The following is a 16,194-nucleotide window of genomic DNA, read 5'->3' on the forward strand; positions in this document are numbered from 1 at the left end:
TAAATAAACATAAATAAATAAAAATAAAAATAAATCCTCCAGCAGATGTTATTTATAACATTCAAAATTATATCTTCAGAACATGCCACTTATGTCTTCCAAAATATCACAACATTTTCCTACAACTGGAAAATCAGCTTTGCAGCTAGTAATGGATCTTTAACCCTGGGACTTAAGTGACGTTCTTTTAACCCGTGGATTGCGAGCCACAGCTCAGGCTGTGCTAACCTTCCAGTGGCCGTGCATCACTGCTCACTACTCCACCCCTACACAAACTTACACATGGCGCAACACAAAGACGGAGAGAGAGATTTATTTTTTTTCCACCAGATGACGCCCTGGATGTTTATCTTCAAGTTTATAATAAACAAAAACTTTTTTTTTTTTCTTCATTTTTTCACTACTCCACCCTTACACAAACTTATGCATGGCGCTATGCAAAGACGGAGAGAGAGAATTTTTTTTTTTGCCAGATGATGCCCTGGATGTTTATCTTCCAGTTTAAAACTTAAAAAAAAAAGAAAAAAAAAATCTTCACTTTTTGTGCACCACAGGGTGGGATAAAAAAAAGGTAATTGCACAATCCACGGGTTAAGTTTACTTTTACCACATTATTAAGCTTAGGAATGTCCTTTTTTCATACTGAAGGGGTTTAGTCAGGTTATATATATCCCTTCCAGTTCAAAATGTCTATCCTAAGTTGAATAACATCAAAAAACATCCCCAGTCTCAATGAGTTAAAGGCAGCAAAGGAATATGAACAATTATCTATTCTGTGGAGTAAATAGCAAAAAAGAACATCATGAAAGGTAGCACACAACAAGGACTTTGGGTAAGTATGTTTACAAGTACTTGAGGGAAAACAGGGGAAGCTTAGATGGGACGGGTGAAATTAGCAGGGAAGAGTCCCTTTTCCGATGTGCTTTCCTTGATCCCAGTGAGCCATCCTTCCTCCTGCAATTGCAAAGAAAATAATAATCATTATATCATGAGCTTTTTCTTACACAAATGTATAAGATGCAGTGGTGAATCTATGAAGGAGGATGTCTGGGTGTGGCACATCCTCCACCCTCCCCCCTCCCATCAGATGCTTGGTCTCCATATAAATTTTTGGATTACAGGGTATTTGATGTGTGCACACTGTGGACCAGTGTACACTTTTATTTTCCACAATATGGCCTGGGCACCTCAAGATCATATGGGTCTGTAAGCACAGCTATGAAGCATACTTTAAACTGGTTTAACACATTTAACAATGGGCTGAGTAGGTCTCCTCAGAATGGGACACAACCTGTTCCTGACCCATCATTTGTGCAGAACTAGCTATCCCACTGATAAAGGTTAGGCATTTATTTATAAAATTACAATAATACATTAAAACTACAGTGAAAACTGAAATGTATCATCCTAATGAATGGCTCATTCTGGTCAGGGTGCTCACCTGCTCTTCGGGATCCTCATACTCCACCACCTGGATAACTTCACCCACTTCGAAGCTGATCTCGTCCACATCCTCCCGTGTGTACTTGTAGGTGGCACGCACACGATACAGAATGCCCGACGGTAGACCATCTGTGGTCGCACCTGAGAGCAACACAAATATAGTCAATAAGCCTGGCAATCTATATTTGCTAAAACACAATCTTCCCCTTCAAGGCTGTTGTTGTTGCCAAATGCTCATCTAAGCATGAACCTGGATGACCCTTGGCTGAGACTGCACTTCTGCAGTATACCATCCTCCTTTGGAGAAACAAGGAAGATGATGAGGGATATTTGTATAACCAGGCAGCAGAGCAATTTGGATATTATCAGTGCCACCATGAGAAAACATTCCTACCACAGAACATGACTGTTACTAATGATTTCTTAAATGTTGCTAATAATTTCCTATTAACTAGTCATTACATGATTTGTTAACCTTGCTTACTCTTATGTAAATGTTAATGTGTCAATGCAGATAATATATAACCTTGAATAACTATGCATGGATACTAGAAGTGTACATGACTTAATTCACTGACCTAGGTCTAGCCATTTCCCTGAATTTGCTGTGTCTGCATTTTTTGGAAGCTGGGGCAATGAGCACATCGGCTTAGGGGTCAGTTAGAAACAGGCTACCAACCAGGGCATATCTGTGTTATATCTAGTCAGAATAAATGAGAAAACTAATGATGGACTTTGAGCTTACCCCATTTAGCCTGTTTCATTTTTTAGTGGCAGCGGTGAACACGAAAACAAATGAATCCTTCAATTACTTTATGTAAATTGCCACGAAGATACACTTCATACTGTGTGAAGCCGCCCTGCCACACCTTGTCTTGTGCACACAACCATAGTCTTCTTTGCTGCCTAGTCCCAAGGATTACCCACCTTTTACCTGCCAGTGACCTCTGGTGTGGTAAATTATCCAAGACTCTAATCCTGTCCGGCCTGCTCTAGGGAAAAATAAACCCATCAAAGCCAGCCATGCTGGTGGAAAATTGCCCTATGATCATTCACAGTCACTGCCTAGCAACCTGCCCTGCGGCCTCCTGCCCCTCGCATTTCTGGTGAGGTCCTGTCCTCCCGCTGTGTGAAAATCAGGTCATGATCACCTACTGCCACTCCCACAGAGCCAGCCATATTTATAATGTATCCCACAACTATCAATGCTCTATCCTGGTCCTTAATTGTTCTACAAGGTTAATAGGGACTACATATGGACATCATGAGTTCACCATACTGACTGGCCCAAGAATGTAATGAATATTCTTGTTGCAATCCAGCATTCAAGATGGAGATATACTTTTTCTTTTATTATTAGTTCTTTTAACTGACAATATCTTTCCATAATACCTCTTCACTAACCTTCAAGTAATTTTTTTTAATAGTAAAATAAATTAGCCACTTAAATGACAATACCTGTGCATACCTCTTCTCTATTATGCCAGGAATTCCCCTCATACCCCCATTTACCAGAAGTTCTGATACTGTTACATCATAATTTCTAGCCTAAGGAAGATCAGCAGCCACTTTCAGCTCAACTGATGACCAAGTGTAGTTAGACTGGTGAGCTGATTTAAATACAGTTCATTAATTTTAGCTTGGTTGGGATTTTTGTACATTTGCAAATTATTCCCCACAGCTCAATGGCAGAATAAGAAAATGCTGACTCAACATCCTTTCCACAAAACTTCCTTGTGACTAGCACCATATGCTAGTGTTAATCAATATTTACAATTCAACATTCCAGATGGAGAGATGTCAATTTTAAGTACAGTTAATGGGAACAAAGATGTGTAACTAAGGAGACCTACTTCACTGCCAAAAGCTCATCAAATTTTAGAAAACTATGATTTGGTATTCAATTTGCAGATGTGGCCCAGTTCCACTGGATGAAAACAGACTGCCTATAGTCAGATCACAACAACAAAAAATTCACCCTCCCCCCCAAATCCCTGGTAACTTAAGCCTCTCATCTCAAAGTTACATCTTCTCTAGTATTGTAGTCCATCTAATGAACTGTCATTTTATTTAGCTGAGAGTGAGTCACAGGAGCCTATGTGTTAACACTTGTAATATTAAAACTCTCAGGGTCAGGACAAAGATGTGAATGTGGTAGTTGTGGTTGTTATTTAACCCCGGTGTGTCTGGCCGAGCAGACTCAATGATCACAGGAAAGCAAATGCTTCTGTGGGGCCGTCCTACTGGTATGGTAGAGCACCTACCATCGTGTAGGGAACCTGTGCCCCCTTGTGACAGGCAGCACCTCAGCAGGGTCCTGCCCCATGGTGAGGTGCAGGGAAATATGAGGTTTGGCTCAGGGATGGAAACCACAGCTGCTCCACCCAGGGTGCAGAGCACCATCACATGTAGGCTCCTCATCAGTGCCTCAGGTGAGAGTAACCCAGTTATGGCAGCAGCAGAAATAAAATATTAATTGTATCCTGAGACTGAAGGGGTTAATCATATTACAAATTATATGAATAATGACAAAAAAAAAAAAAACTGACAAAAAAAAAAAACATAAATAAATAAATAAAAGTGACAGTATACTGTATAAGAAATTTATGTAAAGGAATAAGCTGACTGTCCATCTCAAAATACTGTAACTGGATACTGCAATATGGCTTTATTGTAAAAATAATAACAAAAATATAGTCAACTCTGTTATGTCTACAGGGTACAAGTGCAGTACTGAATTCATCACAAACACAATACACAGGGATTATGGGAAAAAAAAAAATCTAGTAGTACAGACATGCAAGAATGCCTACGCACAACCACTGTCAAAAGTTCATTTGTTGATAATTTCCTGCCAGCATGAGTACAGTATTGCCTTTCATATTTCTCATTTCTCCCTTCTCATACTCCTTCACTGTATGTTTCATACTGCAATCACATAAAACAATTTTATGTAACACCTTCATTGCACCTGGTAGGGAAGTGTTGGTGAACTTTTGAATGTGGTTGTATGGCTAAAGACCGGAAAGTATAGCACAGTACACTGTTCACAGTGTACTAAGCATGTGAAGTGCATATGGCATCTGTACAGTCTCAGATAAAAGCTGGTCAAATATTCCACCCTGTCTACTTTTCACTTCCCTCTGCTGACTAATCTTCCTAAGGCTTGTTATGTTTCTCTGTCCATTGATGAAGTTTTCCAATACTGTGAGTCAGTCAGGAAAGTGATGGACATGCCCTGGGTGTTATACATGAAGCCTGATATGTTTCTCTACCCATAGGTAATGCTTTCTGATGTTACTGAGTGTGTGTCAGTGGGGAAAGTGACAGACATGTCCAAAGTGAAGTAGATGTAGTGGAATATTAGACAAACTGATGTCCCTGTACCTTAAATCCATCAACTACAAATACACTAACTACACTACAACTACACTACAGACATTCTACACAGCTACTCTGCACCTGTTAACCACCAAATACAGGGACGTCTTTTTTGCTTTATTCTTTACCTACTAACGATTTCATTCCACTTAGATATTTTTTACTGGAGGAGACAGACATGGCCTTAATAAACTCCTTCAATACAGACATGTACAGTACAAAGAATGCACACAGACAGGGTGCCAAAGAAAGTGCGTGAAAGTGAGATAGAAGGCACAGATGGTAGAGGCACACCTTATGTGGTAGGGAAGGTGAGAGTGGCATAATATATTTAAGAAAAAGTAGAAAAAGAATGAGGAATATTTGAGAGAGTGAGGCATGTGTTTGAAAATAGGGTAGCCTGGAGGCACTTCTGTGACAGCCATCCCCTATTCAGGTGTTCCCAGGAGGAAGCAAGGCACCAATAGATGAAGATGATGAATACGAGAGACCTTCACTAAGTTTAAAATACTTGCTCCAAGTTAGCAATGGCTTATATCATTATATTTAGCTAAGAATATACTTTTCAAATATCTGAGGCTAGACATACATGCATACATACTTAAAAAGGACACCATCTCTCCTCTACCTTAATAAACCACTTCCATATGATAGGCATCTCCTAATGAATATAATTATCTGGTAGTACAGTAGCAAGAATAAGCGAAGAAGGACGTCATTTAGATTCAATGATTTAAAACAGACAGGATGCACCAATACCTGTGCAGACAAACTAATATACAAACTTCAATGCACAAGGCAGTAACAATACATTTTTTACCTTAACTTGGCATAAAATTACCATGTGTCTATCTTCAATGCAAGGTGCAATAAATCAGTACAGTAGTAGAATATGATGCCAGTCACAATGAAGTGTTATGCAAAGGCTGTGCAGCCACAGTATTATCTTTCTCTGCCATAGATTTATGTGAAACAAATGCAAATAGATAAAACTATGGGCCAAGTTAAGAGTAAAAACAGTATAAATTAAGCAACCCCTCACTCTGCATGTTTATGAGTTGCATAGTCAGATTTACGCAGTGACCTTAATATTGCCAATTCAGAATATAAGATTTAAAGATGATAATGCACTCCCTATATATCTACCCACTGCTGGACGCTTTAATCCTGTATGAGGTGGCCACAAACAAATCATCTCCATATCACCCTGCCCTCTGCCATTTGTTTGCCCTCCCTCCAACTTACACCCTCCTCTAATATTCTCTCTCCACTCCATTCCTCCATCTCATCCTTGGTCTCCCCCTTCTCCTCTCCCCTCCCACCTCACTCACATACATTTGACCTTTTAAATGACAGTCTGTGTCCAACAGCATGAGCTCCATCAAACCAGATCACAGTACACTGATAGCAAAACAAGTACGAGCAGTTAAAACCCACTTTCTCCACACCTGGATTTCCTCACCCACATCTACGCTTGTCATCGCTGTCCATAAAAGTTAATATATCTTTCATGTTTCTTTAATTAAAACACTTAACTATCACCATAATGTGAGGGGTTACTATAATGGTAAGAGCTGTGGTTAAAAAATTAGTTGTAGTTTCCACAAGCAGCAAGCAAGTCCCTTCCACAGGCAACAAGCAGATCCCATGCTGCCCAATGCTCCGTATCCTTTGGGGCAGCAAGCATGGCACTACTACATCCCTGCATCCTACAGCACCCAGCTCACACCCAATCACACTAGAATAATGAGCTAGTGTGAGTCTAAGAGCTATATTCCAGGTGGCATAGGAGGCTTTGTACTACCTCTTCCATAGCTATTTATTTTATGTATTAAACCTTAACATTCACTCTATGTTTTAATAACACTGACAGAGTCTGCATCATTATCATACAAGAGGACACTGAGATGTAATATACAGAATAAACCACATCACACCTTATCATTCTCTATGATGAGGGATGCCTTCACATCGTGGCACCAATATAACCAGGCAGCAGTTGTAAGTCCCCCACCTCCCTTCCTATCCCTCAAAAGAAGGATGGTGAACTGCAGAAGGTCAAATTCAGCCTGCAGTGCACCAGGATCACATTCAGATGAGCATGGGACCACAACCACTATTACTGTACTGAAAGTTTTCACCAACAGCATTCAAGAGAATACTGTACTAATATGTAATGTGCAGAATAAACTGCTCAGTCAGAGGTGTTGTGAAATGTGCACAGCCACTTGGAATATGACCCTCACGGTGATGTTCCGGGTGGCACAGGAGGCGTCACACCATCTCTTCCTTACCAGTTTACTTGGCATATTACATTTTCAGAATCTCTTGTATACTATTCATATAGTTTTAATACTGATATAGTTTGCATCAGTAATATAAAACAAAATGTTGTTGCTGTGGCTCCAGGCTCATCTGAATGGGGGCCTAGTGGACTGCAAGCTGAGGATGCTCTTTTCAGGGTACAGGAAGAGCGCTAAGAAATGTCTGTAAAACCATCCAGCAGAGATGGCGGGTGATATTGGTGCCAGCTGTCAGGGAGTCCTTCTCTAACACCAAACAAGAGGACATTCAGGTGCAATGTGCACAATAAATTGCTAAGGAACAGGTATTACAAAATGTTCAAAGCCACTTTGAATAGTAGCCACAGGAGCGGCCAAGGCAGGGCGAGGTTTGGGCCGAGTGCGTCCACTTACCCACGGGTATGTCATAGATCTCCTCCGCCTTTTTCTCCAAGTCGGCCAGAGGGGACGTGAAGGAAGGGCCGTTACTGACAGCGGCTGGGGAGACAGATTGAGCCATATTGCCCTGGGCCACACTGTCATGGCCTGCCCCACCACCCTCTTCCCCACGCTCCTCCCCCCCTCCTCCTCCACACCCTGATGCCCATCATACCAGTGTTAGTAGGTTAGTAGCCTGTCTGAATCTCAGCCAGAGCAACAACATCAACAATAGGCTGTCCTGTATGGGCCGGCTCATGGGACCAATTTCATATTTTACCTATACAGAACCTTATCAAGTATGAACACAAACAAACCAAAAGCAACCTAACCTAACCATAAAAAAAAAAAGTCAGACCTAAACTACTGTATGGTTATGTCTGCAGAATTTGGGTGTCATAAATTAATTAAACTATGATGAAACAATCCTCATCTCAATTTTTTCAACAATTGAGTGAGACAGCTCTCTTAGATACTTACAAGTTCTGTATCAACAACTGTACTGAATTGTATGTTCTTGTGATGAGACACAAAAATCAAAATCACTATAATTAAATGATGCCATGCTTCCTTTCACGGAAACCCATACTGAGGTGAGCCATGGTGCTGTTATTTTTATGGACTGGGAGCTAAGCAAGGTGCCAAAAAACAAAAACAAAAACAAAAAGGAAATGAGTAATTATTTATGCAACAGCCACTGGGAATGGTTGGGAAAATGAAATCTAATATGTCACAAGAACTGAAACATGTACTGTATGTGTCTCAGTTTGGAATTTGACTCCATTTACTTGTAGCCAAGTTCCCTGATAGAGAGTGATGACTGTGTGGTTAGTTACCAAACTGTAGCCACATATCACTCATGACAGTTCTTCCCAAGTTCAATGGTAACACACTTGTGCTATAGTCTTCTCACCTTAACTTGGCCAAAAATTTCATCATACTGGTGCTTATCTGACATGGTTCAAGGCAAAATATGACATTGCTATGGCTTTGCATCCTCTCCATTGCATTTCATTGTGACAAGCATCATATTCTAGTGTTAATCTACTGCTACAACTCTACATTCAAGATTGAAAGATGGCAATTTTAGGCCAAGTTAGAGGAAACAAGCATAACTATCATACATTCCCTTGACAACCGCAAAATAATCAAGCAATGCTGGTAGGGTACCCATGAGCCACCCACACTATAAAATACAGTAGGAAATTTGTTAGTATTGTTAATACATATTCATCATCAACAATCAGGAGAAAACAGAAAATGTGAATATTCTGGAAAGTTCAATGTAAAGGATAAAAAAAATGCAAAGAGTTAGCTCAACATAGGTCATAGTCTACCTGCCTTCTGAGACTTCTTAATGCCTCTGCCTCATGGTTTATTCTGTGTTTTATGCCTCAATATCCTCATGTATTGGGGAGGATGGAAAATAAGAGACTGACCAGAGGAGGGTATATGGGTGAGGTGGAGGGGAAGAGGAGGAGGGGGAAACCATGACGTGAGGGAGGGAGGGAGTCGAAAGATATGAGAGGAGGGAGGCAATTTGTTTATGGCAGCTCCTTATGGGATTAAAATGTCTGGCAATAGATAGACAAACAGATGTTATTGGTACTAGTAGCAGTAGTAGTGGTAGTACGGTAGCTGCAACCCCAGGCTCATCTGATATGTCGAACCAGTGGACTGGAGGCTGAAGCTGCCCTATTCTGTAGTCGAAAATCCTCCTCTTGGGGGATTGGGATGAGCTGAGGGACATTTGAACAACCAGCCAGTTGATCCACCCAGCAGTACCAGTGCCACCACATGAAGTCATCCTTCTCCAGTACTCATTGACACAAAATCAGTATTAAAATTGATACAAACAGCATGCATGAGGATGTTAGGGAGTAATATGCAAAATAAATCACGAACCAAGATATGCTACAAAGACTCATATGCCGCTATGAATATGACTTATTTGCACACAGCCATGACACGGAGGACTGAGCAAAGGAAGATATCTGCCAAATATATCACACATATGAGTAACACAGATATTAGTACAACAGTTAATGAAACTTAAGGCACAGCAGTAAAGCACTGTCTATTAGTAACCTTCTGGCCTATTCAATATAATACTGTACAGCGACCATTTACTTAAAAAAGATTTGTTGTTTTTTATCCCCCGTCTGTCTGGTCAAGCAGATCCACTGACCACAGGTAAGCAACTGCTCCTGTGGGCCCATCCTACGGGTAGGTATTGTACATATACCATGTAGGGAACCAGCATCCCTCTGTGGTAGGCAGCACCTCACCAGGGTCAGACCAGGGTCTCTCCACAGCAAGGTGTAGGGAAATATGAGGTGTGGCTCCTGAGAGGATACTGCAGCTGCTACACCCAGGGTGCACAGTGCCACCAAGTGTAGGCTCCTCAGTGGAGGAAAAAAGGAAAAAAGTGCACCACGGTACCTCTGTCAACAACTGGAAAAACTTAATGTAGCGCTATTTCAAAAACTTAATAACCCATTCTGCCATGCCATGTTTTGTATACTTTACTCTTGCTATCTCCTCATTATTTTACTCTGCTTGGAGGGAACATTTTGAACTGGAGGGACAGAGGCAGCCTTTACTAACCCCTTCACTGTCTGTTTTTCTTTTTCCTGAGTTGAATACTGTATATCTGTAACTATTTTGTGTTGTTGATTTGTTTTCACCTGATAGAATCAGGCCAATCTCTTGCTGCCAGTACTAAGTTGTTGTTGCATGAAATTCACCGAGTCCTAATTAAGTGCTGGGAATGACTTTCCTTGGTCAGTAGTCATTTCACACTTCACTTGACCATACTAAATCTTAGTAACATAAAATTCGATGCAACTTAGTTATAAGGCAGGAATGAATCTCCTTGGTTACTAGTCCTATTAACCTTCCAGCCTGACTACACTTGCTCATACAAAGTCATAACAGCATGAAATTAGGCAGAATAAGGCACTCTTAGGTCTCCACCTCCCTTTCACAGCACTTCTTTGTGATCGGCATTATATTGTAGTGTCAGTCTCCTCTTACAGCCCAGCACTCAAGACTGATGGCAATATTACACCTAGTTAAAGTGAACAGAATACCTAGTTAAAGTGAACAGAGTACTTAGTTAAAGTGAACAGAGTATGACAAAAGACTCCATAATTGGAACTGGGATATCAAAGTGACAGGGGGGCAACAAACCATTACACACTAGTCACACAAAATTCCATCAAACAAAACTCCAACACACCAATGCCGTCACCCTGTAGCACAAAGAACGAGGAGAGCAGTACTGTACTGGATAGATCCTAATCTTGGCTCCTGCAAATAACAGATACACACACACCCTTACTTCCGTACCCAGCTTGGTAAGTTCTCATTATGTGTTGGTGAAGTGTTACAAAATACTGTTACTTTTTCTATATACGTAAGTGGTACTGTTGTTGTTGTTATTGTTGTTGCTTAACCCTGGTTTATCTGGCCAAGTAGGCCTCCTGACCACAGGTAAGTAACTGCTTCTGTGGGGCCATCCAACAAGTACAGTACATTACATACACCATATAGGGATCCAGTGCCCCCTTGCTGATTTGCAATAATCAACTGACACTCGAAAATGATGCTTGTCAAGAAGAAGTGCCATGAAAATGGTACAGAACCACAATATTGTTAATCTGTCACTGAACAATGTGAATGCAGCTGCAACAGGATAAAAATCTTGGCCAAGTTAAGGTAAAAGGACTGCAGTAAAGTGGTTAATGAAAAGTTACCGTATATCTTATCCCTTCAAATTGTACGGTCTTCCTCAAGTTTAACTGAATCCTCAGATAGTTACAAGAACAGCAGTCATAGTTTTAGCTCCAGGTTCATTTGAAATGTGAACCCAGTGGACTGCAGATTGAAGTTGTTCATCTCCTGCAGCTCACCACTCTCCTTTCTGGGGACAGGGAGGAAGAGGGAGGAAGTTGAATGACATTTGTATAACCATTCATGGAGATGGTTGGCTATATCACTGCTGCCACATGAAGGCATCCCTCTACAGCACTAGGTTGCAAGAACAAGTGAAAAATACAGTACATCACCAGACTGATGGAATTATAAAAAAAAAAAAAGAAGAAACAAAATATAATGTGGACTTTCTTTAGAGTAAAATTCAGATGGTCCTGTTGCAGAGGTCTGAACTATCAGCTTTTGTAGACACTGCATGGATGGACTTCTGCTTCACTGCTATACTTCACTCAGATGATGTATTTGTTACTCTATCATTGCTACAATGCTAGACAGATGCCTTCAAGCGGTGGCACCAGTATGATGAGTAGTGGAGCTGGCTGGTTACACAAATATCCCTCAATTTCCTTCCTATCCCCCAAAGGGAGGATGGTGGGCTGCACAAGGACAGCTTAATTTTGTAGTTCAATGGGTTCATGTTTCAGATGAAACTGGCACTCCTCCTCCTCCTCCTCCTTCTCCTCCTCCTCCTCCTCCTCCTCCTCCTCCTACTCCTCCTCCCCCTTCTTCTCCTCCTCCTCCTCCTACGTGAATAAATATTTTGATATAGACCGGTCGAGTCAAACCAGAAGTAATGGCTGCAAAATTATGGGAAAGTGTGTCCAATCCCATGAAGCAAAATACTTCTTCTTTAACAGAGTTGTAAATATCTGGAACAGATTACCCTCAGATACCATGAACAGTATCTCAACTGAGACATTCAAAAACAAAACAGACAAGTATTTGCACGAAAATCCTCAGCTGACTCTGTTTCTGTCCGAATAACTTGCTTTTATAGCTACGTGTAAGTTCATTCCCCTTTTGTCTACAAGACAACCCGTAAACAACGTACCCATATACTGTATAGTGTCGCGTCACGTCATTATACATTTTTCAATTTATTCAATGCAAATAAAGTAATTTAAACACTATCAGGATCTGCACAGATGGCCCTGAGTTAATGGTCACTACTCTTACTTTCAACCTGTGATGGGCTGTGGATCACTAAGGGTCCCAGTTATAAAATGTCCTTCAACTCCCTCTATGTCCCACAAAAGGAGGATGGTGGATGCATGATATGGGCCACTTAGCCTGCAGTTCACTGGGTTTACATCCATATGAACCTAAAGCCACAATATAAACAATCATCATGGCCTGCATCCCACACTGTAGAGTGCAGTCTGCAACAATATAGGGATCAAACACATTCACTGTTCACCATCTGACTCTGATGTACTGTTGAAACCTACACTCATTTTGTTTTCACCTGACAAAGATATGTTTCAGCTTATATGATGGCCAGATATAGTCAATTTGGTAGGCTGATTGAACTAGTAACCAAGGAGATTCATTCCTGTCTCAAAACTGAGGATCATCACATACCATGCAACCACAACTTAGTATTCAAGTTGTGATAGTGGCCCAGTTCCTTCAGATGAAAATAAGCATGCTATAGAGGCCTGCCTCTCTCTACTTTGGAATATTAGTCATTAGTGGAAAATGAGAAGTACAATACATGAAATACTGAGAGAAAAAAAAATTTACATGTACAGTAGGCAGAGAAATAAGCCAAGCCTCTCAGCTTAAGAATATTACCACTTCAGGTGGTCCTATTCTGACTGACTGACAAACCTAAAGGGTTTCTGTAACCCAGGAAGCCATTTACAACACTGAGTGGTGGTAATCAACTAATCATACAACCAAATAACAGTGACGTGGAGTCTACTACTGTATGGTGCAAGTTAACTGAGTGGGGAGACACAAATGCAGTGTACATCCAGGAACCAAACCTCCACACTCTTCCCCAAGCCTCACTGTGGCAAGGTGCTGTCTGCCACAAGGGAACAGCAGTTCACTGCACGAGACGGCCCTTCAAGGGCAGTTGCTTGCCTGCATTCAATGGGTCTGCTCAGCCAGACTGACAAGGGTTACAACAACAACAACCCTTAATAGGAAACACGTACAAGAAGTGAAATAAGAGGTACCCTTTTATACCTGACGGCAGAGAAATATACAAAGCTTCTCATAACTTTGTAATATCAGTCATTAGAGTAAAGGATGAAGTGGAAGAGGTGGAATATTAAACTTTTGTCCCAAACTGTACATTCCATTGAACTCTACCTCATGTCTACAACCATTTCCCTCTTCAAGCTCCTATAGTGTGCTTGTTTAAAACTGACAAAGGTCTCTAACCCTTTTCAGTTCAGCTGATGGCCAAATGGAGTCAGGGTGGAGGGTCAATTTCACTAGTAACTAAGGAGACTCATTCCTATCTCACACATAACTAAGGCTTGTCGAATATCATATAACCACAACAAAATATTCAAGTTGTGGGAGTGGCCCAGACTTGACAGGTGAAAACAAACCTACTATAGTAACCAATGAGACTCATTCCTACCTCATTACTATGGCTCACTGAATGTCATATAACCACAACACAGTACAGTACAGGACTCTACTTAAGCTGTGGGAGTGACCCAGTTTTGTCAGGTGAAAATGAACTTACTATAGACAATGCTCACTCACCTGGTGGGATCTTGGTGCCTATGACCTCCCCGTTGGTCCTTGCCTGTGGGGCCACGGTTCCATTCACCTTCTTGTCCTCAAACTCGATCTCTTCATATGGGCGGCCGGTTTCCTCCTTGTTTTGTGTGACAGGGGCAGAGATTGTGGGGCGGCTGTGGGTGGACAGTTGAGTGTGATGAGATGGTGATATTCTAGACAGGAAACACTACACTCAGAAAATAATACTGGTAACTGGGAAGATTAAGTCTGAGTAAGGAAATTGTTCAATATTATACAATTCTATGATAACAATGAAATTTTCGAGAAACACTATACCTGCACTGTACAGTATCCACATAGAGAAACACTGTTTACTGGAAAGAGAGGGGACTAGGCAAGGAAATGGATCAATATCATAACGTATAGAGGGGGGTATGGGTAGGATGGAGGGCAGTCAAATGGCTAAGGGAAGAGCAGTATGGAGGCAATTTGTATGTGGCTATCCCTTTAGGGGATTAAGGCGTCTGGCAACAGATAGACAGACAGACAGATGGAGCTCTGTCATCAAGGGAAAAGCCTTCACCATGTTAATGAGGTAAAAATCCCTATAATATTAACAACATAAATGTAATATGACACAGTTGAATCAATCCAACCTGGACCAAAACTATTATATCTTCCCAATAAGCAGCATTTCCATAAGTGACTAATTCTTCCATCTGAACTTTTCATTGTACTATGATATTAAGACATATACTTTTAGCAATGTGTCAATAATCCTGAAATTACTTTACTGTAATTCTTATTTAAACAATACTACTGTGAATTAATTAAGCAAAACTTCAACAACTTAATTAAATGCAAGTTGATTTACATACTGTATTTACTTTTTAAAGATAGGGAAACAAGAAGACACATATATTGTATTATGCCACATATGAACATAAGACAGAATCAGTGAGAATGGAGGTCTTCCTTATATCTCCCGATATTCGTGCATAACGGTTATACACAGTCCTTGCTCTAAGTAGCCCTTTTTTAATTAATTTTTTAATTTATTGCTATTATGTCCTCAGGAAATTAAAGAAAATTTGTGTACTAAAGCTCCAATGCTACCTTTGAAATTAATTTGCTTGTTTCCCTCAATACACTGTACTGTACAAATGTATGTAACAGTAAGATGGAGGGGTGGAGTGGAGAAGGTGATGAGGGAGGGGGGATGTGAGCTGCAGTGAGAGCAGCCAAATGGCAGAGGACAAAGCGATGTGGAGGTGATCTGTCTGTGGTCACTCCTAACAGGCTAAAGGTGTCTGACAATAGACAGATAGAGATGCTGTATGTAAATAGTGGTGACGGTTTGGAGCACATCCATTACTTATAAAGAGGACTGTCCACTCTGGCTACTTATGCTAATAACTGGTAATGCTATTCATTCATGTCACTGCCATTAAGAAACTTGTGAATATGTTAAGGCCATCAGGTGTACAGCCACAAGCAAAAGTTGGCCATCACTTCTCTACTGGCTGTGGAATTTATTGCTATTATGCAAAAGAAATATGACACACACAACAAAAGAGTATGAGAAGGAAGGATACTCTGTCGTTTATGAAGGAATGGACATATGGAAGTAGGACACAATGCTAGCAGAGAATTGTCAACGAACTTTGCTCAAACCTATACCAACAGCCAGGCCTCCTCTACACAGTTACACAGTCTTATATTCAAATGTGGCATACTATTCCGAGATATAATTATATAAAGACCATACAGCAAATAAAACCCTGTATTGCTGCAGCAGTCTAAACTAGTCAGCTATGAGTTCTATATGGCTAGGGACTGATATCTAGGTGACACAGAAGACTTCTTAGCCCTTGTTATGTACCGTTTTTTTCTGCACATTACACTTTAACATTATCTTGAATGCATTTCTACTGGTTTAATGTCAAGATACAGGGTGGCCCATATATAACAATGCTCTTCCACTCTGTCAGACAATTTCTTATGTGTTGGGGAGATGGGTCAGTCATCATTACTGGTGTCTATCCTGCATCACTGATTCGTTTCTACTTCCACACCTACACCCACACCTGCATAATCACCCATCTCCACAACACACGAGACAGTGCCAGGTGAGTTTTTGGCACAGAGCTATTTATGGACCATCCTACCA

The 16,194-nt window shown here is 40.8% G+C and overlaps 1 protein-coding gene across 3 annotated transcripts in view; it reads right to left on the reverse strand.

Moving 5' to 3' along the window:
* Positions 1-311: 311 nt before the first annotated feature.
* Positions 312-16,194, reverse strand: part of Amph (amphiphysin) — a 145,128-nt gene continuing 129,245 nt past the window's right edge. For 2 of the 3 annotated variants that reach the window (XM_080276135.1, XM_080276119.1), the window contains 3 exons: positions 14,046-14,197; positions 1,442-1,584; positions 312-954 (listed from right to left, as the gene is read on the reverse strand). In XM_080276135.1, coding sequence (XP_080132261.1) covers positions 874-954; positions 1,442-1,584; positions 14,046-14,197 — 376 coding nt within the window. In that variant the 3' untranslated portion in view covers positions 312-873. Of the gene's footprint in view, positions 955-1,441; positions 1,585-14,045; positions 14,237-16,194 lie in introns of all 3 variants that reach the window. The other variant, XM_080276126.1, reaches the window with a different exon arrangement.

Source organism: Coenobita brevimanus, chromosome 7 (assembly GCF_032717465.1).
Source record: "Coenobita brevimanus isolate Jiangsu-jjx chromosome 7, ASM3271746v2, whole genome shotgun sequence".
Taxonomy (NCBI): domain Eukaryota; kingdom Metazoa; phylum Arthropoda; class Malacostraca; order Decapoda; family Coenobitidae; genus Coenobita; species Coenobita brevimanus.